This window comes from Corvus moneduloides, chromosome 17 (genome assembly GCF_009650955.1).
Source record: "Corvus moneduloides isolate bCorMon1 chromosome 17, bCorMon1.pri, whole genome shotgun sequence".
NCBI classification, from domain to species: domain Eukaryota; kingdom Metazoa; phylum Chordata; class Aves; order Passeriformes; family Corvidae; genus Corvus; species Corvus moneduloides.
Genome location: NC_045492.1, coordinates 7,716,710 through 7,736,319, shown reverse-complemented (window position 1 = coordinate 7,736,319; position 19,610 = coordinate 7,716,710). Strand labels below are relative to the sequence as shown.

General features: G+C 57.0%; 1 protein-coding gene across 6 annotated transcripts; it reads right to left on the bottom strand.

Moving 5' to 3' along the window:
* Nucleotides 1–548: 548 nt before the first annotated feature.
* On the bottom strand, nt 549–19,180 carry BCL2L1 (BCL2 like 1). 6 transcript variants are annotated; one of them, XM_032126583.1, is made up of 3 exons: nt 18,946–19,180; nt 17,303–17,968; nt 549–2,305 (listed from the first exon to the last, which is right to left on the bottom strand). In XM_032126583.1, the coding sequence occupies exons 2-3, from the start codon at nt 17,855–17,857 to the stop codon at nt 2,168–2,170; spliced, it is 693 nt and encodes a 230-aa protein (XP_031982474.1). In that variant the 5' UTR covers nt 17,858–17,968; nt 18,946–19,180; the 3' UTR covers nt 549–2,167. The 6 variants fall into 6 exon arrangements, with proteins under 6 accessions (XP_031982474.1, XP_031982478.1, XP_031982477.1 ...); XM_032126587.1 differs by having other exon boundaries at nt 17,303–17,963; nt 18,946–19,123; XM_032126586.1 differs by lacking the exon at nt 18,946–19,180 and adding an exon at nt 18,784–18,810.
* Nucleotides 19,181–19,610: the final 430 nt, after the last annotated feature.

Genomic DNA, 19,610 nt, shown 5'->3' with positions numbered 1-19,610 from the left:
CCCCGGGGATCCCCCGGAAAGGACAGGGGAGGGGCGTCTGGGGAAGGCTGAGCTGGGCGCGTCCTGCCGTGAGAGGGATGTGGGGTGTCTCGGTGTTCCCCATGCTTGTGGCATCCCAAAAAAGCTCGAGTGTTTGTGTGGTCCAAACCGTGCTAGAATGAGCCCTGCACAAAGAGAAGGTGCTCTTTTGAGGGGTAGTCCCGGGAATGCGGGGGGCTGTGGGTCCCAGTGAGGCTGTGAGTCCCCTGCCCTCCTCCTCCCAACGTGACTATGGGTGTTGAGCCCATGTCCCCAAAACCAGCACCCCCAGCCCAGCTAAGAGCCTGCCCTGGACTCTCCTGTCCCCATCACCCCTTAGTGCCACCCCACCCTACCACCATCCCTCAGGACCACAGCAAACTGCCCTTGGAGCACCCCAACCCTTCCTTGGGCAAGGAGAGGACGTCATTCCCATCCATCCATCCATCCATCCCACTGAAGCCAACTCCTCTGAGCCCACAGTTGCTCAAATTCCCGACAATTGCAAAGACCACAGCACCACCAGCAGCTCGAATGACAAATTTATTTGTGGATTCACCTCCACCTGCAAACCGAAGCGCTCAATGGGCTAATGCTAATCCTCGTGCTCCCCGTGCAGGATCTGAGTGGGTCCGACATGGGGAGCGCGAGTCCGTGCTCAGTGGCCAAGTGAACCCCTCCGGAACCTCCGGTTCTCCCCCCACCTCCATCCCAGCTTGGCCCCTGCAGGGAGCACGGCCCCACACATAAATACGGACAGACAAGATAACAAAAATAGCATTAATAGTATTCACAAATGAATTAAAAACTACTCATATATGTACAGCAGAGCACGGGCAGTATGTACATGGACAAGCTGTGGACAGCTGTGTCTGCCCGCGGTGGGCTCCGAAGGATGAGGGCGTTTATTCTGGAAGCTAATTTCAGCTCAAAGGCCGGAGGTTCCCTGCTCCGGCAGCAGCGGGAGCAGCGTGGGGATGAGGGGGGAGGGAAGCCAGACACCTCAGTCACTGCATGCACCCGTCACAGCCACGCATGGGGACTGCCTGCGCTATGGGACTGGAAACATGTGGGACAGCACCAGAGAGGCTAACAGCTCCTGCTGCCCCCAAAGAGGCTCTCCAGAGGTGGAGATGGCTCTCAGCCACTGCCAGCCCCCACTCCCATCTCCCCTGGCCTTGGTGCCCAGCTCATCCCATGAATCGGCTGCTCCCTGGGCTTTGCCATCCCTGTGAAGGTGCTTCCTCTGACCCTTCCAATCCCCAGCTCTGGACTCCTGGACACCACAGCCCCAGCTCTCTGCAAAGCCCCTTGTGCCAGGGACAAGCACTCTCCCCCTCTCCTGCCTCCTTCCTTTGCCACCCAGAGAAGCAGGCTGGGAAGGGATGAGCACTGTCCCACAGCCATCTACATTTGGAGAGAGGAGGAGGAAGAGGACAAAGAACCCTTCAAACCACGCACAGCCCTGGGCCTGGCACACCATCCTCATCTGGGATGGGCCGCAGCTCCCACCAGCTCATTATCTGTGGAGAAGGGAATTCATGTGAGGCTGACCAAGGGCAGAGCTCCTCATCCCTGGCCTCTGCCTCTTCCTCCTGCTCCCCCTGCCGCAGGGACGAACTCTGACTGGAGAAAGCAAGGACAGGATAGTGATGCTGCAGGGAAGCTCCATCCCATCGGGCAGCCTGCCTCTTCCTGGTGCCTGAGCATGCCAGAGACGGGGGCACGGAGCCTGGCCCTTGCTCTGGCTGGGGAACTTTATATTAGTGACACATCTACACACACGCACGCACTCACACATGCAAAAATAAGTCTGTTTATTCTCTTCCAAATCATTTGGAGAACCCTGCAGGGCTGGAACACCTTCTAGCCTGTGCCCTCCCCAGCTGCCTGGATCTCCCCAGCGCTGGGAGCTGGTGGCTGAAGTGCTGCATTGGCCTCAGCGCCTTTAAAACACAACGGAACAGTAAATAAGACGGGCTACAATAAAAGGAGCTGGCGGCACGAGGGAGAAAACTCCATGGAGCAGGGTGCTCGGCCGGGATGGAGGGGCTGCCCCCCTGCGCCGGTGACGGTGCTCGGGAGCAGAGTGTAGTGGATGTGGCGGTGAAGGCGCAGCCGTCCTGGCTGCGGGGGGCTCGACGGCGGCTCACTTGCGGCTCAGCAGGGATCCCAGCAGAAGCACTCCGGCCACCGTCGCCCCGGTCAGGAGCCATTTGTTGAAGGTCTCCTGGCCTTTTCTCACCTCGGCAGCAGCATCGTTGCCATAGAGGACCACAAAGTGCTCCTGTGGAAAGAGGAGAGTGGTGAGCAGAGGGGTGGGAGCGGAGCGTGGAGGGAAAGGGCTGTCAGGAAAGCAGTGGTGGGGACCGGGCAGGTGACGGATGCCTTGTGCTTCCTCGCTCTGGATGATGCACAGAGGGCAAGTGGGGAAGCACAGTCATGAGAGAAGAGGGTGCCAGAAAGGATTTGTGAGGAGAACACCATGAGGGCAGGGCAGGGGATGCATCACATGCTCTTGGCTCTCTAAAATTAGCATCCAAGTGTGATAGAAATCATTGCAGTGGGAACCCGCCGGGCTCCATTCCCTGGCCGAGGCCTGTGGAAGCAGCAGCAGGGCTGGTGCCCACGGCTGCGGGAGCCCACACCGTGCATCCCCCCAGTGATTTTGTGTCCACAGCAGAGCCTCCCATGTCCCACTCCCCGTCCTGGCCCTCACAGGCTACTTCACAACACGAGCTGGATTTCACGAATCCCTGTGGTGAAGGCAGACACTGGGTTGTCAAGCTCAAGCCTTCCCAGGGATTCAGGAGAGCAGGCCAAGCACGAGGCTTGGCCAGGAATGCAGTCACTCCGGATCAGCTCGTCCGAGCCGGCTGCTTCCAGCCCTTCATCTCCAGCAGCAGCAGGAGCTGGGAAGACCTCAGCCCATTGTAAGGAGAGCTGTTGGGGTCCCTAAGCCGCACACAGCAGGGCAGGAGGGCTCCCTGGGCAGGCAGCAGGGAAACACATGGCCCAGGATCTCTCAGGTTTATCAGGGCTGAACAGGAGCTGCAGGGCTGGACAGAGAGGAAGCTGTGAGCTCCAGGCTCAGGGATCACCAGCAGCTCAGCGTCAGCAGGGCCTTGATGCTGTCGCACCTTGAGCCCATCTTCCAAGTAAGATCCCCTGTTCCCTGATAAGTGAATGCAGTTCCAGTAACCCGGCTGCTCTGGGAAAGCAGAGATAAGCCCGGCTGACGCTGTGCTCGTGTCATGCCTCACCGCAGCCTTTGCGCAGGAAGGGGGAGCATCCCTGCCTGCCTGCTCTGCCTGCACGCTGCCTCCCACACCTGCCCACAGCCTGCAGCCGCACGACTACGGCGCTTTGGTGCCCAGGTCATGGCTGGCATCCAGGTGCCTCTCATTCATGGAACATGGTGCCAAGTCTCCCAGCTCCCACCAAACAGCTCCAGCATGGTCACAGCTTGTGGGGCATCCCCTCACCTTGCCACACACCTGTGCCCAAGCTCACAAACAGCTTTTCACAGCAGGGTGTGCAGCAGACCTGCATGCTTACTCCCAGGGAGCTGGGCTGTGTCCCTCTCCATGGCCACAGGCCTCCCCACCACAGGGGATCTGGTCCTTGATGAACTGTGCACCTCAGCACCCACCTCTGCCACCAAAGCTCTTCTCCATCTCCCACCAGCCACCTCCCCAGCTGCCTTCCACACCCCGTGACCATGAGGAGGAGGTACTCACAGACTCAAGGGCAGAGTGTTGGGACACAGGGACTTTGCTAACGCACCCTGGGGCACGTCACTACTTCTTCCTCACTTAGAGTCCTCTTCAGGGATATGACAGTCATCCCCGTGGCTCCCACTACCTACACAGAGTGGCAGAAGGCAGCTCGCTTCCCATCATGCTTGCCAGCTGGCACGGGATCTGTGGAGGTGTTGTACTGTGTCCTGGTCCTGCAGGAATGGGCAGGAAGGAGCTCACATGTCCAGGGAGGAAAGTGAAGGCTGCTGCCTGCTGCTAGCCTACTCACGCAGGAACAGCCAGTGATGTGCTGCAGGAGAGGGACAGGAGGAGAGCCCAAACCCAAGAAGGGGATATTTTAAATTCTACAGGTACAGGAAATCCCTCTGTGATAGCTGGTGATGAGAATGGAGCTGTGACAGGGCATGGCAGTGGCAGCAAACTGATAGCAGGCTGGCAGGGATGGAGGGCAGAGGGAACTGGGGCAGAAGGCACAGCCTTGTCCAAAAAACACCACCCCTACAACATCTGTGTATGGGAAGACTTAGGCTGGATGTTAGAAGAAGGTTCTTCACCCAGAGGCTGGTTGGGCATTGGAACCAGCTCCCCAGGGCAGTGGTCATGGCACCAAGCCTGAACCAGAGTTCAGGGAGTGTTTGGACCATGCTCTCAGGCACATGGTGGAATTGCTGGGCTGTCCTGTGCAGGGCCATGAGTTGGATTTGATTAACCTTGTGTGTCCCTTCCAACTCTGCGTATGTTTTGATCTCTCAGTGCCCGGGCCCTTGCTCCAGGGATGGTCCTGCCCTTGGACAACGTGTCCCAGCCACTCGTTCACAGCACCTGATGCTGCAGAGCGCTCAGCTGAAGGAAGGCTGCTGCACCCTCGTGATGTATTCCCCAGAAAATCTGCTTTCCTCATGGATTCAGTAGGACCTGCCCCACTGAGAGTCCCACACATCTCCACAGGCTCCTCCTGAATCAGGGCAGGGACGTCCCCACTGTGCCCAGGAAGGCTGCAGTGGTGGACAGGGCTACAACATACCCTGCCTCTCCATGGGGCAGGCACCAGGAGAGGGCCCCGCAGGCAGGGCAGGGAGCCAAGGAGGGCTGGCAGCCAGTTCTCCACGCTGCTTTTTCCATGGCATGTGCTGACGAGCTTGGGGAAAGGCAGTTCCAGGAAGCCCTTGCTTCCAAGAAAAGGAAGTGTTTGCTGAAGGAGATAAATGGTGCACGGTGAACGCAGAGCTATCGGGTGCTACAGGCGGAGAGGAGCACAGCCAGAGCCCAGCACAGGCAGGGAGGGGACATCAGCCCTTCTCCTTTCCTTTGGAAGGGAGCAGCAGCTGCTGGAGCCACAGCTGGGGGCTGTAGGGGACTCCAGGAGAGCGCCTTGCCCTTCTCCGGGAAAATCACCCTAAGAGCTATGATAGCTCAGCCCCTGCACAACTTCAATCCCAGATGTGTCTCCTGGGAACCAGATCCCAGACCAGAGGGAGTGGGAAAACAAGCAGGAGCGTCCTCCCTGCACATGCTGGGGGTGGGTTGAAGGTTAGGGAAAGGCAGCTTGCTCTGTTCCCACACCATCCCAGGCCTCGGCTGCTCTGCACCTGAAGCCCAGCACTTCCAGGACTGATCCTGACCTCTCTGGCCTGGTGTTTGGATATCAGGCTTGCCCAGACACGTCCAGATATTTCTGGCCTCCCCCAGTCACCTTTATCTGAGAGGAAATATTTGGAATTCCTGAGTTGATCACAAGGACTGTGGTAGCAACAGCACGTCAGTGTCTCAACCCTCAACCCGTGGGCCTCTTCCACCAGAGAGGACAGGCTGTTCCATCAGAACACTCGTCACATCCCCTTCCCCATGCCGGGTGACTGACACGTCCGAGAGGAGGATGCTCTGGAGCAGGACATGAGGAAGCAGAGATCTTATTCCTATGCAAGAGGCAATCCCCTGCCTTTGCTTCTCCTCCCCAGAGCTGGGGAAGGAATCCACATTTTCTTGCTGGAGCCTAAATGACCACTTGGTGGAGGAGATGGGGCAGGGGGGGTTCTTCCCTCCTGCTGCACATGCTACTTGCAGGAGGCAGAAGGACCTGGAGAGTCAGGCTCCACCACCCCACAGAGCTGGGGCAGGGAGGCTCTGCAGTGCCAAAAGTTCTCTGGACACTCACAGAGCCTCCAACTGCAACCCAGCACTGTGGGGGATGCAGCAACCATTCAAACACTGCCCAGTGCCCACACACAAACCCATGGCAAAAAGGCAAGAGGAACGGGTCTGACCTAAAGTGTTTTGTCCCAGGTGGGAGAGCAGACTAAAGAAGCACGACACCTGGCTGAGATGCTACTCATATCCTGGCATGGGAAAGTGAACACCTAAAATTTGAGGCTCTCATTTGTTTGGTTCGTTTCATTCACCAGTGCTGCCTGCACGGGAAGGAGAACAGTTGCTGGATCCCATTCAGGGTCAGCAGAGCAGGTTCCTCTTTCAAGATAAGCCCCAGCACTTGGGGAAAGAGGATTCGGTGACACTGAGCCATGGGGGCAGGTGAAGGAAGCAGATGTGGGCAATAAACTTCCATCTGGCCTCTGGTGAGGCAGGAGAGTGGAGAGGGGAGGGCTCTGGCAGTTTGGGGCTCAAAGCTTGCCCTGCACAAGGGGGTAAAGGGTATGGAGGTCACCGAGATACCAGGACAAAGCTTTGAAAACCAGCAAAGAAAAGCCAGGCTCTACTGGGAGTATTCAGGTGAACTGGTGGCACTTGGTCAAACTTCAACACAGAGACTGGGACGCCAGAAGGAGCTTCGGAGCTTCCCCACGGCTCCGATACCCAGAGAGCCCAGTGAGACAGACACCCTCAGCACCCACCTCAGCATACACAACAGCCTTTCCAACCCAAGGATCCTCATGTGTTTTATCAAAAATTAGCTGGTTCCCCAAAACCTCCCGTGGGATAAGTCAGCATTGTTCCCAGATGGATCAACAGTGGTACGGGGAGGTTAAGTGCCTTTCCTAGAGCTGTGTGCGAGCCAGTAGCATGAGCCACAGCATCTGACTTCCAACCCAGGCATTCTCATCACGAGGCAATGTTTCCCTTGAAAACAAGGCTGTTTCTGTTTTACCTTCACCGTAAGTACAGCTGTGTTCCTGCTCAGAGGTCTAACAGCAACCGCCGGCCGGGAGCAGAGTCATCTGGATGACCAGACATTTGTTAATGAGATGCTGGGAACAGTTTTGTGCTGAGCAGCAAGACAAGGAGGGGAAAAAGAAAGGCAGCAGCTCAGCACAGACCACAACAAAGCCCTGCATCGACAGCAACCTGCTCCCAGAGCCCCTTTGGGCTGCCAGCTCACCACATGGGGCTGGCATATGTGAACCTGGAGGTGAAGCACAGGGGGGAAAACGCAGCTGAGAGCTTTAAGAATAAAAGAAAACAGAAGTATTCCCAAAGGCTGCCACTGGCATCCTGTAAACACAGCTCTGTGGGTCCCTTTGTGATATGAATGGAAGAGACATCCTGGATGTTCTCCCTCTGTCCTGCTCCCCCTGATGCTGTATCCATGTGTGGCCCCCACCACTCCCAGCTCTGAAAAGAGGGCAGCAGGGACAGAGCGTGACTGCACAGGTCACAGGACTGCCTGCAGTGCTGAGCAGTGGAGGTCAAGGTGAGCACCTGACTCAGGAGCATGGCAAGGGAACCTGCCATCCAAGGTAGGTCTGACCTTCCCCATAGAAACACAGATCCTACAATGGTTAGAGGGGACCTTAAAGATCATCTAGTTCCAATCCCCCTTCCATGGGCAGAGAAGATCTGCAGCTTCACCCCACTGGTCCCTACCAGCAATTCCAAGCAGGCTCAGAATGGGGTGGGGAAGGGGTTCTGGGACACAGAGAGAGGAAGGGGCTCTGGGGACAGCAGCTGCAGGTGCAAATACTCCAGAGACTCAGCTCTAACTGTTATGCAAATGGTGACCTCCAGGGAAGCAGCTGCTGATCTCCATGACAATGGCAGGGAATGCCACCCACCCACTGCCTCTCCTGCCTTTCCTGCCCTTGGAGCTGGTGCTGCGGTGTTGTGGGCCCTGGGGTGCTGTCCCTGCCCAAGTCCCGGGGCATTCATTGAAACCTGCGTCTTGGAAGGAGGCAGCCAAAAATTCAAAAGGGTCAATTAAACAAGAACGTCCCCACTTCTTCCTCTTCTCACTCGAGCTTTGCTGTGGGGCTCCAGCCTAGCCCAGGCCAGAGCTAGCTCTTTTCTAACCAGAAACAAACCCTCACTAGCACATTCCAGCCCTAATCCTTGCCGAGGCAGCCTCCTGTCAAACTGGTTTCATCACCGGCTCCAGGGAACCTGCAATAACCCCACACCATTCAGCACAATTTCAGCGTTTTCCAAATACATGAAAGAGGCTATGGTGACAGCTGTAACCCCCGTCCCTGCCCCGGGAGACTGCTGTGCATAGCACGAGATGGAGAGCAGGGAATTGCGCTCTCCGTTCCAGAAATCTGCTGAAACATTCATGTGTATTAAAGCCGGAGACGATGTGAATGACTAATCCACTTGCATCCATCTTTCATCAGTGTTCCTCCCAGAGCTAACTGGGGTGAGGGCTCCCGAAGGTGCCGCAGCTCCGGCCGGCACCAGGCCCGCTCAGCAGGGCAGGAGAGGCTGGCAGGAGACATGACTCTGGTACAAAGGCACAGCGAAGAACACATTGGCTGAGCCGGATCCACTCAAGAGATTAGCACCTGCTGGGAATGGGATTGTTTTCCAAAGGGCATTAAGTGGAATAGTCCGAGGAAAGACGGTCTCTCTGATGCTTCTCCCCACCGGACAGATGGTGTCTGAGCCCCCGCAGCAGAGCAGCCTTTGTGCGAGGGGCACGCTCGGGGGGCAGGGAAGGCTCCTGCTTTCATGTCCTGGTTATCTGCCGCCTGTGGGGCTGGGGAGCAGAGGGCCGTGGCCAGCTCGCTGTGCCGAACAGAGCACCTCAGCAGGGCCACCCGCACCCAGAGAACAGAGCTCAATTTTCACCTTGTCATTGCTCTTCCTGGACGTCAGAGCTCCTGTGCAATCGTGCCCTTGTGTAACCGTGGGGAAACCTGTGCCGGGGAGATGTGCCATGCTCACGTGTGCCCGGCTGCTGAGCCACGTTCCCTCCTGCCAGGGGGTGAGTGGGCGATGCTGACAGCTCTTCCCGGTCCTCACCCGCACCCCAAGCCTCACCAAACACACCCCACAGGGAATGTTGGCGTTACCAGGACTCAAGGGAGCCAGGCTGGGTGCAGGGATGGTCCTCAGAGGAGACAGATCCTGGAGAAGAACTGCTCGTTCTCCTGCCTCAGCCACTTGTCCACCAGCATCCTGGAGGAGCGACGGCCAAGCTTTACCACTTCCCACTTCAGCTCCGGCACCTCACGAGGCTGCTGTAATTCTTACATGCCACTTGAATGAAAAAGGGGAAAGGGTGGAGGTGCAGGAAGAGGAGGAAGATGTGCTCATTCTGTTTTCACTTCCTGTTAGTTCCATGAAATTTCAAATGATTCAAGCCACAAAGTCCCTTTTAGCAAAATCCTTGCTGACTTGAGGGCAGGAAGCACAGTAGGCAGCTGATGCAGCAAACACAAGAGAGAGCGATGCAGCATGAGAAGGAGACTTTGTGCTCTGCCCTGGGCTCCTCCATGCATGTTGTTGCATGAAATAATCACTGGCTGGTGCAGTGGAAGCTTCTAAATGAGGTCAGTTGCTCTATTAAAAGACATTAGCTCTCCAGCAAGTTTAATACACTGGTGAGCCATACAAGTACAGGATGGAGGCACTTGCAACGCTCCATGATGGCTGATTTACAGGTAGCAACACCTCATTTTCTCCATATGTAAGTCATATGTCACCCAGGCACTACCCAGGGCCACATACACGCCCAGCACCCACATCCCAGCCCAAACCCTGAGCCAGCTCACCACGAGTCACACACACAGGCAGTAATGCCACGTACTGCCACCAGACATGCTCCCTGCACAACACTGGTAGTGTTCAGCCTCAATGGTGGCACAAACCAGAGAGATGGGCAAATTGGACTGGTATCGTTCAGAGAAGCAACGCAGACAGCTGTCCTGCTCCACCTGATCATGGTACTAGCTGCATGCAAACCAAACCAGCTCCATGCCAGCCAGCCTAGACCTCTTCTCTGAGCTTCCCAAAGAGCCCTTCATCCTCCAGCAGAGAAGAAAACCCTTCCATGCTCCTTCAGGAAGCAGACAGTTCCAGCAGCTCCCTTTCAAATCCTACCCCAAGAGCCAGGTCACTGCACAGCTCTTGCCCACAGGTTCCTTGCACACTCCAGCTCCAGCTCCTGCTCCAAGCCCTGCCTGGTGCCAGCTTGTCAGGTTTTGGAGTATTTGATTTCAGTCTTAAGAGCACCTGTCTGGCAGCGGTACAGGCAGGGAGAACCTGCCTGCTCTTTGTTCTTGGCCAGGCAGAGCACAGAGCAGGACACCTGCCTCAGTTTCCCTCTGAGCTCAGGTGCAGGGCTGTGAGCCGGGGAGCTCTGGGTCCATCCTAGATCAGGAACGGGGGCTGAAAGGCTGAGCCTAGCCCTACTCCCACCGGAGGCTCCTCATCTCCAGGGCTCATCTCCCCAAGCAGGATACTACTGCCAGGAGCTAGCTACTAATTGGATCTACTTAAATCAGCAGCTACGTCTGCAGACACAGCTGAAACACAAGCTTGAGCAGGAAGGAGGATAATGCAATAAATTCAAACAGCTCTCCCCAAGGGAATCGCACAACCCCCTGAAACTTCCCTCTTTGCAGATACAGCCCACTACCCTTCCCTGGGCACACTGTGCCAGTGCAGAGGCAAGCAGCGGTCGAAAAAGTAACCAGCCCAAAGCCCCCTGAAACACCAAGCTCCCCCAGCTTCCTGCTCCCAGCAGCAGAGGAAAGGCAGACCAGTTACAGCACAACATTCAAACAGTCCCTGTAGCCACGGGAGCCTCTCTGGTTAACGCTCTGAATCCCGCTCCTCCCTCCCTCCCTCGCTACCCCGGAGGCAGGCAGCAGCGCTGAGTGCACTGGGTTTCCCATTAAAGAGATCCTGAGAGACAGCACTGGGCTGGTACACGTGAGCACGTGTCCGAGAGAAGACACGGGCGGCTGGAGAGATGCTGGCTGCACGGAGCTGCAGCGGGCGTTCCCGCCTGCAGGCAGTCCTTCCCAGCACTGCTCAGTCCTCCGATTCTTTTTTTGCTAACTAAATTAAACATGAGGATAAAATAAGCAAAATACCTAAAAATAAAAAATAAACCGAGCATTTCTACAGCACAACTAGGTCACAGCTCCCCAGCATGCGAGTCGTGGCAGCCACGGCTCAGCCCCTTGAGCCTCCCGGGTTCAAAACTGACATCTCTCTTAAAAGGCTGCTCCCGAAACCCACACCTGCTCCCCGGTAAGCCCAGCTGGAGCCATCTGCTAACGGCTCTGCCTCCCGGCAGCCCTTGGCACCCTCGTTCCGCTGGGCTGTTCTGCTGTGGCAGAGTAACCCTTCTCCCCACCTGACCATGACGGGTGCCAGCCCGTGCCCTGAGCCTGCCCCACTGCCCCCCTCCATGGGTGCACTGTGGGGGAAGCTCTCCCACCCCTCTGGAATGCATGTTCCCTAACTTGAGCTCTTGGCATCTCAAGGATGATTAGGAGCAGGACTTCAGAGAGATCTTGCACCAAGAACCCCTCTGCACATCCTTCCAGGTGAGGAGCAGGGAGGAGGAAGTTTCCCTGTCCAAGGTCAGGGCAGTAAAGCAAGGAGTGCCCTGGCACTGAGGGACTCCGCTTCCCTTTCATGCCTCCACTCTGTTCGTTAATCTTTAGTGGCTCAGAACAATAGTGTTTAAGGGCAACATCCCTCCCTTGTGGGAGGGTGGAGGAGGAGAGCGGCTGCTCTCCTGCCACTGCAAGGCAGAGCCACCCGCAGTGAATACCTACGCTCTGAATCAGCAGGTAGGTCAACATCCCAGCTGCTCTTGGGGTCCGAGAGGAAACAGAGCAGCTGCCCCCAGCCCCCTTCTGCTCCCACGGCAGAAGCCACCATTAATCCCCTCGCCTCTCGGTTCACCAGGTCTGCAACACTTCTACAACTGATATCCATCCCTTCCCTTCCCCCAGCTCCTCCTGGGAATACTCCGGCTTTACAGCTAGTGGGGAAAGAGCTGCTAGAGAAATACTCCTTGTAACATCAAGATGGGACTGTGCTTACAGCCATCAGCTGCTTGGTAAAAACCAAAGGAAACCAAACCTTCTCAGCTTCAGCAAAGATCTTAGAGCACCACACCACCATTCAGCTGCACCCGGTGTGTGCCACAGGCGTGTCACTGCTCCCGGGGGTAAACCACGTACACAAACCATACCGGAGCTCCACGGAAATCAGGCACAGCAGCCCAGACACGTACAGAAAGCTGCAGCTTCCACTGGGGAAAAGAGAGCTCCCACCCACCCCTTCTGTTGCGCTGGGACACCCCACTGCTGCTGAAACAGGGAGAGACCTTGGGCAGCGCTCCAGGGACCCGGCTCCAGTGTTAGAGACGAGCAGGATGAGCAGGCGGAATGACATTACTGAGAGCAGCTGTGAACACAGAGCAGCAAGAAACAGTTTGTTAATTATTTCACAGGTCTTTTTTTAAATGACACTCAGCTCTTCGGATTAAAGAGCCTCAGAGTGCTTTACGAATCAGAGTTGCCAGTGGCTCCCCTGGGAGCTAAGGAAACGCTATCCCTTTCGCTCAAAGACCCCGGGGTTAAGTGGGCTGCTCTGAGCCACAGCCAGCCACGGGCAGGAGCTTGGCTTTCCAGGCGCCTGTTGTAATCACAGATCTAAGGAACGTAATCAAACTGCACCACACACCGAGAGGCAGCAAGGAAAACAGGCAGGGCCCCAAAGAAGGAGAACGAGTAAAGGGGGTAAAGAGCAAAGCTCTGAAATCAGCCTCTGCATCGCTCTTGGTCTAGCGGCAGGAATGCTGCTGCGGGCCGGGCAGGAAGCTGCAGTGGAAGTCATTCCAATGGCATTTCCTGGAGAGCACTGCAGAAAAGCCTCCCAGGTCGAAGGCTGGATGAGGAGCTGCCAGGGATCTGCACACCGAGCCCAGATCTCCGGCCATCAGCGAGGATACAGCTACCTGGGCTAGTTGCTCCAGGTACAACAGCCTGAGCCAGGACACTGCTGCCAGCTCCCACAGCCAGGGAGGAACACTCAGGACTGTGAAGGGACACTGGGGACCCCACTGGCCAGAGGACAGTAATATTTTCACCCCAAGCAGTTGATGATAGTGGGGCCATCGTCTCAACTGCAAGGGATCAAGGCTGTAAAATAATTACAGAGGACAAAGTGCAAAGCAATAGTCCAGCTGAGCTCCACAGACGAGGTTGCTCAAAGCCCCATCCAACCTGACCATGAGCACTTCCAGGGATGGGGCAGCCATAGCTTCTCTGGGCAACCTGTGCCAGTATCTCACAAACCTCATAGGGCAAAGAATCTTCCTAATATCCACTCTAACTCTGCCCTCTGTCAGTGGGGAGGACTTCCCCCTTGTTCTGTCACTCCATGCCCTTGTCCAAAGTCCCCTTCCAGCTCTGCTGGAGCCTCTTTAGGCACTGGCAGTCTCCAGACTGAACAACCCCAACTCTCTCAGCCATAGGATGAGATGGAGCCTCATAGATGAAACCATAGGACTCATCTTCAAGACTGCAAAGCGTGGCCTTGGCTATGCTCAGACTCTTCCACTGAGTCAGTTCTTCTGCACACTGGCCACCACGTGGAACAGATGGCTGTGATCTCAAACAGGATCAGAAGTGCCGGGGCAACCCCAAAACCCAACCTGCAACACTCAGAAGGGCAGAACTCTGGCAAACAACACTCCCAGGAAATGTGGTAGTGGCAGGGACAGTTTGTGCAGGATACCTGGGACACAAGGCGCAAGGCCAAAATGCATTTCCAAAGAGCTGAGAATCAAAGTCTAGCTCCCAATCTGAAAGCATTGAGGAGCCTGGAGCCAGAGCACAGGACGAAATCCCAGCTGTGTGCTGTCATATGACACAGGCTGAGTCATTTCCTACCATTCAGAAAAAAAATCAGAAAGATAAAAATGAGCTTGCTATATTGACATCTTCAAAGGGTTTTCCCCAAAGAGAATCATAAGCTTCCAGTCCACTGCAGGGTGACACAACACATGTCCCAGCACACCAAGTCCTGTGTGGCCAGGGTCAGCTGAGAACCCAGGAAGCACTGAGCCATCGCAGGAAATCGTTCATTCTCCACCAGCCTAGCCCAGTTTGTTGGGATTCACATGTGACAGACTGGTGCTAAAGATGCCATTTGCTTTCAGTCCTAGCCTGACACAGTCCCTTCATGTTGGTCCCCACCATATGCCCCACAAATCTCTTGACTCTACATCCACAGATCTAACTCCAAGCCGATCCAGAAAACCTTCCTTAAATCCCACTCTGAATGTAGATTTAGCCTTGAAGGAAAAGCTGTTGTGCACTGGAGGGTCACAGCCAGGCAGGATCTACTGCTCACTTTCCTTTCTCAAACAGATTAAGCATGGTCAGTACATCTCTGCCTGCCAGGCTCTCTCCCGTTCACCCTGCGCTTCCCCCTCCTTCCTTCCCATTCACCAGATTTCTCCCTCCATGACTCCCAATTCCCACTGGCATCACCATTTGAACTTCACAGCTAGTGGGACTTGGTCTTGGTCAAAGCAACTGCCCCAGGAAAGCCTCCTTTTTGGATGTGACGGTTTGCCAAGACTCTCTTCTGGCTGATTATTAAATGTTCCCCTTGGGTTGTTCTTGTTTGTTTGTTTTCCCAGTGCCAGATTGCAGAGAGGAGGGCAAACCAAGGCAGAGCCAGTAAATGTGACAAAACACTCCTATGTTAACGTTATGGAGCAAGATTTACCATTTCCCCTTGCCTCAAAACATGATTTCTCAAGAGAACTGCTACAGCCCAGCACACAGCAGCCTCCAAAGGCACCTGCAGCTCATGGCCCTCCGATGCTGCCTTTGTTCCACTGGTGGGGAATGAAACAGAGCTTCCTACACAACTGGGCTATGCAGCACTTGTGATGGGGCCATGCTCCTTCCCTCTTTCAGAGGGGCTTTCCAGGAAGAGAAGTGCTGCAGTGCTCCAAAACACAAACCACCTGGGCCTTGCCAGGCAGACCTGCCGGAACTTGCATCCCTCTCACCAGGACCTGCCTGCTGCACCTCTCGGGAGTGCTTTGTTTGAATGGGACAGGCTCTAACAGCTCCAGTGCACCAGACTCCATGTGCAAACACGGCGGCAGGAGAGGGATGGCTCCATCACAGCCAGGGCAGGGTGGCACTCCTCTTGCAGGGAGAGCTGGCAGCAGGCCAGCACCTTTCTCCCTGCAGCTGGAATTGCGCGAGAGAGATGGAAAGTGAAGCATCCCCATGCATGCCCCACACGTGAGGCACTCCGGAGCTCTTATGGCCTCTGTCCCTTGGTGTGGAGTGGCATGGCTGCCTCCAAGAAGGGACATGATGAAAGCTGAGAGTGGAGGAAAGCTACAGCCAAGATGTCAAATGAGCACTCAGGGTTTGCAACAGGCTGGCAGTAGCAACACTGCCCAGTGCTGGATTTTTGGTGGTTGGTGGTGTGGATTCCCCACACTCCAGCCTTCGCCACTCTGCCTGGCTCCCATTCAGCTCCCAGCATAGCCCAGGCAGCAGCACAGCCTGGGCAGGGAAGTTAAAAGCCTGGTTCAAGGTTAGAACAAGAGAGCAAGGCGGTCCCCTGAGTGGGAAAGGGTGATTTTCAAAGCAAGAGCTGGTGGGCGGGTCAGATAGAGAGGAGTCCTGACCCTTCCGCAATCTGTTGAACAAATATTTGTTCCAAACAATTAATTTAGAGACAGACACAAAAAAATTGAAGAGTCTGGATCATGATGGTTGGGGGTGGGGAACAGAGGGAGGAGGTATTTCATTCCCCACAAGCAGGGACCAGTGATTTTCCACCAGTGATTTAATCTAAATCCCCCAGAGAGTTCATTTACAAAAAATCAGATTGCATTATCGCCTAGGTCTCCAGGATACAGCCCAATCCGTCACTAACAGCAACAGCCACACTAGCTTGAAAACCTCAGTTTGATCACTCAATTCCAAGACTAATCTGTGGCTCTAAAAGCCAAAGGCAGAGGGAGGGGAAAGGAACTCTGCATTTGGCCAGGGTTATCTGCAAGACGAGAGAGCTAATGGGCCACAATGCAGCCAGATGAAATGGCCAGCGGATCCCGGGTTATTAATTGAAACCAAGCTCCTCTCCTTGCCTGAGCAGCCCCACCCAGGCAGTGCCCCAGGGCGGCCACATTCCTGGAATTCCTGCACCGTTCCTGAAATCAGCTCCCTCTCCCTGGGTGCAGCAGCTCCCCTTCTTCTCTGGGGTCCCCAGCATTGCTGGTCAGGCACAGGGAGCTGGGGAGAGCCTCTCCTCTGCCAGGAGAGTGCAGAGCACAATGCTGGGCTCAAAGGCTCCTGTCCCCTTCCCAAAATGCTGGGCTCTGCCGATGGACTGTGAGCTGAAGGGAGCTGAGAGGCCTCAGCTCCCAGGAAGGAGGCAATTCCCCACTGCTTAGATGTCAATGCCTGACAGCATGAACTCTTTCCAGTGGGAATCGGTAAAGGTTACACCAGCAGGGAATCACTAAGATGCAGAAGCCAAATGAAAACTCAGACATCTGTAGGTCATATACCTCCCGCCGGCAGTCCCAGGCTGCACTGCACAGCCGGACCCGGCATTTCAAGAATGCTTCCTGAAGAAATGCTTATTCATGTTAATACCTCACCACTGAGAGCTCCCAGGGTTTGCTGCTGGGGCAGCTGGGAGCACTGCTCCCTGCCAAGGGAAAAGCAGCTGCAGGCTGAGCAGCTCCCCAGCACAGAGGTTGCCTCCACCTCGGCCCTGGCTTCCACCACACCAGCTCAGACAGCCCCAGAAGCCCACCCAACCACCGGGATCTGCTGTGGGATTCACTTCACCATAAGCAAGGCAAGTGCTGTTTCCAGAATGAAGAAGTAGCTGTTACCTCTGCAAACCACCAGCCAGCCCACAACAACACCGCCTTGGGAGAGGAGGAAGCTCCACTCCCTGCTGTTAATGACACCAGGAACATGCCCCACAGACAGGGCTCTGCTTGAAGAACAAGCTTGGATGACATTAGATTTCCAAAGGCTCTTGGAAAAGCAGGTCTTTTACATAACATCCAGGGAGAGGGAGAAAAAGCAGGGATGGAGAAAGACATATCTGAGCACAAACTGTTTGTGTCAACACGGTGGGCTGACACTCTTGGGACAGAGTGTTAAGAACGCAGAAGGCAAGACCGCACACCCCTTTATCCTCCCTGCAAGGTGTAGGACAAGCTCTAGCACAAACATTGCAGGGAGCTGTGCTCCGGTTTGACCGGCCCCACTGCCAGCCTGGAGCGAGGGAGGGCATGGGCAGCCACCCCCACCACAGAGAGGTGTTCTTACCCATCCGCCATTCTCCTGGATCCAGGGATCTAAGTGGTCGGTCAAGTACGTGGTCATCCAAGACACAATGCGTTTCACCAATACCCGCATCTCCTTGACAACGCTCTCCACGCACAAGGCTCCTCCGAAGGAGAAGAAAGCCACAATACGGCCCCAGTTCACTCCATCGCGGAACAGTTCGTTCACTACCTGCTCAAAGCTCTGATACGCTGTGCTGGGAGTGATGTGGAGCTGGGAAGTGAGGTCGCTGAACGCCCGCCGATACCTCAGCTCAAACTCATCCCCCGCCTCTCTCAGCGCCTGCCTCACATCGGGTGCTCGACGGATCTCACGGACTTCGAGGCTGCTCTGGTGCACGGTGGCACCATTCACTATGTGGCTGGTGGGTGCATGCCAGGAGGGGCTCCCATTGAGGACGCCGTCCATCTCGTCCTCCTCCCCTGCAAAGTCAGTCTTGTTCTCATCTTCCTCCTCCAGCTGACTCCAGCTGTATCCTTTCTGTGAGAGCTTGTAGGAAACAAAGTCAATCACTAACTCCCGGTTACTGCTGTACATTTTCACACCTGGGAGACCCTCAATGAGTCCATGGTCCGGAGCACAAGCAGATCAGCACTTAGCAGGTCCCGACTCCACTCCTCTTCCTCACGACCGATGGAAGCATCTGACCTTAGCACAGAGGAGGAGAGAGGCACCGAAACGGTTAATGCCACAGCTCTTAGATGCACCCGCGCCATTACCACCGATAGCTTATCGTTATACTGAGATCACCCCGCAGCTCTACGCCGAGGCTCAGGGCCACCAGATTGAAGCCGCACGGAGGACCGACCACAACACCCCCTTCCCCGGAAACCAGCCTCGAGCCCCGAGGACCCCCAGGCTCCGAGCAGACCCCAGGTCTCACCGGGTGCGGGCTGCGCCTGGCAGGCCGGCTGCGGGCCGGGGCGGAGGCGGTTCTCGTTCTGCTGGAGCTGCGGGTCGGCCCGGTCCGAGACAGCACCGCCCCCGCCTCGCCCCGCCCGTTAAAGGGCCCGGCGCCCCCGCCCCCCTCCGCCAGCGTTACCCAACCGCTGCAGCGACGGCAGCGGGCGGGCAGGGCTACCCAAGGATTACGGCAGCCCCAGGGGCGCCCGGTTTGACGGTAATCGCAGCCCCCGCCGCCCCAAAGCCCCTCGCTCCCTGCAGGCGGAGAGGATAAACCGCTGAAAACCAGCGAGCGCTCGCCATCGGGGCTGCCGCCGCACGGCCTTGCGTCCTTACGGGAGCGATTCCAGTCACGGTTAGCGGCGCACTGCCATTGGGACCGGGACGGTGACACGCCGGTCAGTGGCAGGCGGGAGCGCCGCAGGGGGCAGCCGGTCCTTCCGGCCACCGGACTGGCCGCCCCTACCACCAGACCACTTCCCCCAGATCCCCGAACCGCCCCCCCCCCAGTCACCGGATCGCCCCCCCAGGTGCCCGGACGGCCCCACCGGTCGCCGTACCTGGGGGGCGGGGCCGCGCACGAGGGCCGGCACGGCGCCCGCGCGGCCGACACGTCAGCCAATCAGCGGGCAGGAGAGCGCCGAGGGGCTGGGGCCCGGCAGCGGCCTCGCTGTTTGGCTACGCCGCGCGTCACTCAAGGTTTACCCCACCCCGCCCCTCACCTCAGCCGCCGACGGAGGGTCCGCGTCCTTCCCGGCTCTGACGCGCGGGCCCGGCTGGCAGTGACGCCGGGGGTCGCCGGGAGCCCCGCCGGGCCTCGGCCCGCTCAGCAGTGCCGGGGCTCCTTCCACATCGCCCGCCGAGCGGCCGGGGGGGTGCGGTAGGGTGGGAGGGGGCGGCAAAGGGGCGGCGCGCATGCGCACGGTGCCTCAAGGCTGGGCGAGGAGCGTCGGTTGGACGGCGCGGGGGCGCGGTGCGCCTGCGCAGTACGGGCTGGACCGGTGCGCCGGCGCGAAGGTGCCGGGCGGAGGGCGGAGCTCTGGCGCCCCCTGCCGGCCGCGGCGGGATCCGCTCCCGCCGCGCCCTGCTGGCCCGGCCGCTGACACGGTCGCCGTCCCCTCACAGCAGTCCGGGACTTTTGTGCGGGGTTTTGCGTCTCCACAGTGCTCAAGGAGCCCGTGGTGGGGCTGTGACGGGAGGTTTATGCGGGCAGTGCTGGAGCAGTGAAAGCCACTGTGGGAGCCGGGGCCTAACCCATCCCTCTCCAAGGCCACGGGGAAGATTATGCAGCACTTGGGGTCGATAACGCCACTGTGCAAAGAGCACTTTCTCCTAACGGCATCGAGAAACCTGGCTGGGCTTACCAGGCCGTGGAAGCCGCCTTCCC

Bases quoted from the DNA above. Each gene is read 5' to 3' on its own strand.
- BCL2L1 (XM_032126583.1), bottom strand. From the start codon at position 17,857: ATGTACAGCAGTAACCGGGAGTTAGTGATTGACTTTGTTTCCTACAAG. The intron at 2,306-17,302 runs GTAAGAACACCT...CTCTTTCCACAG, and splicing joins TCCAGGAGAATGGCGGATGG to GAGCACTTTGTGGTCCTCTA.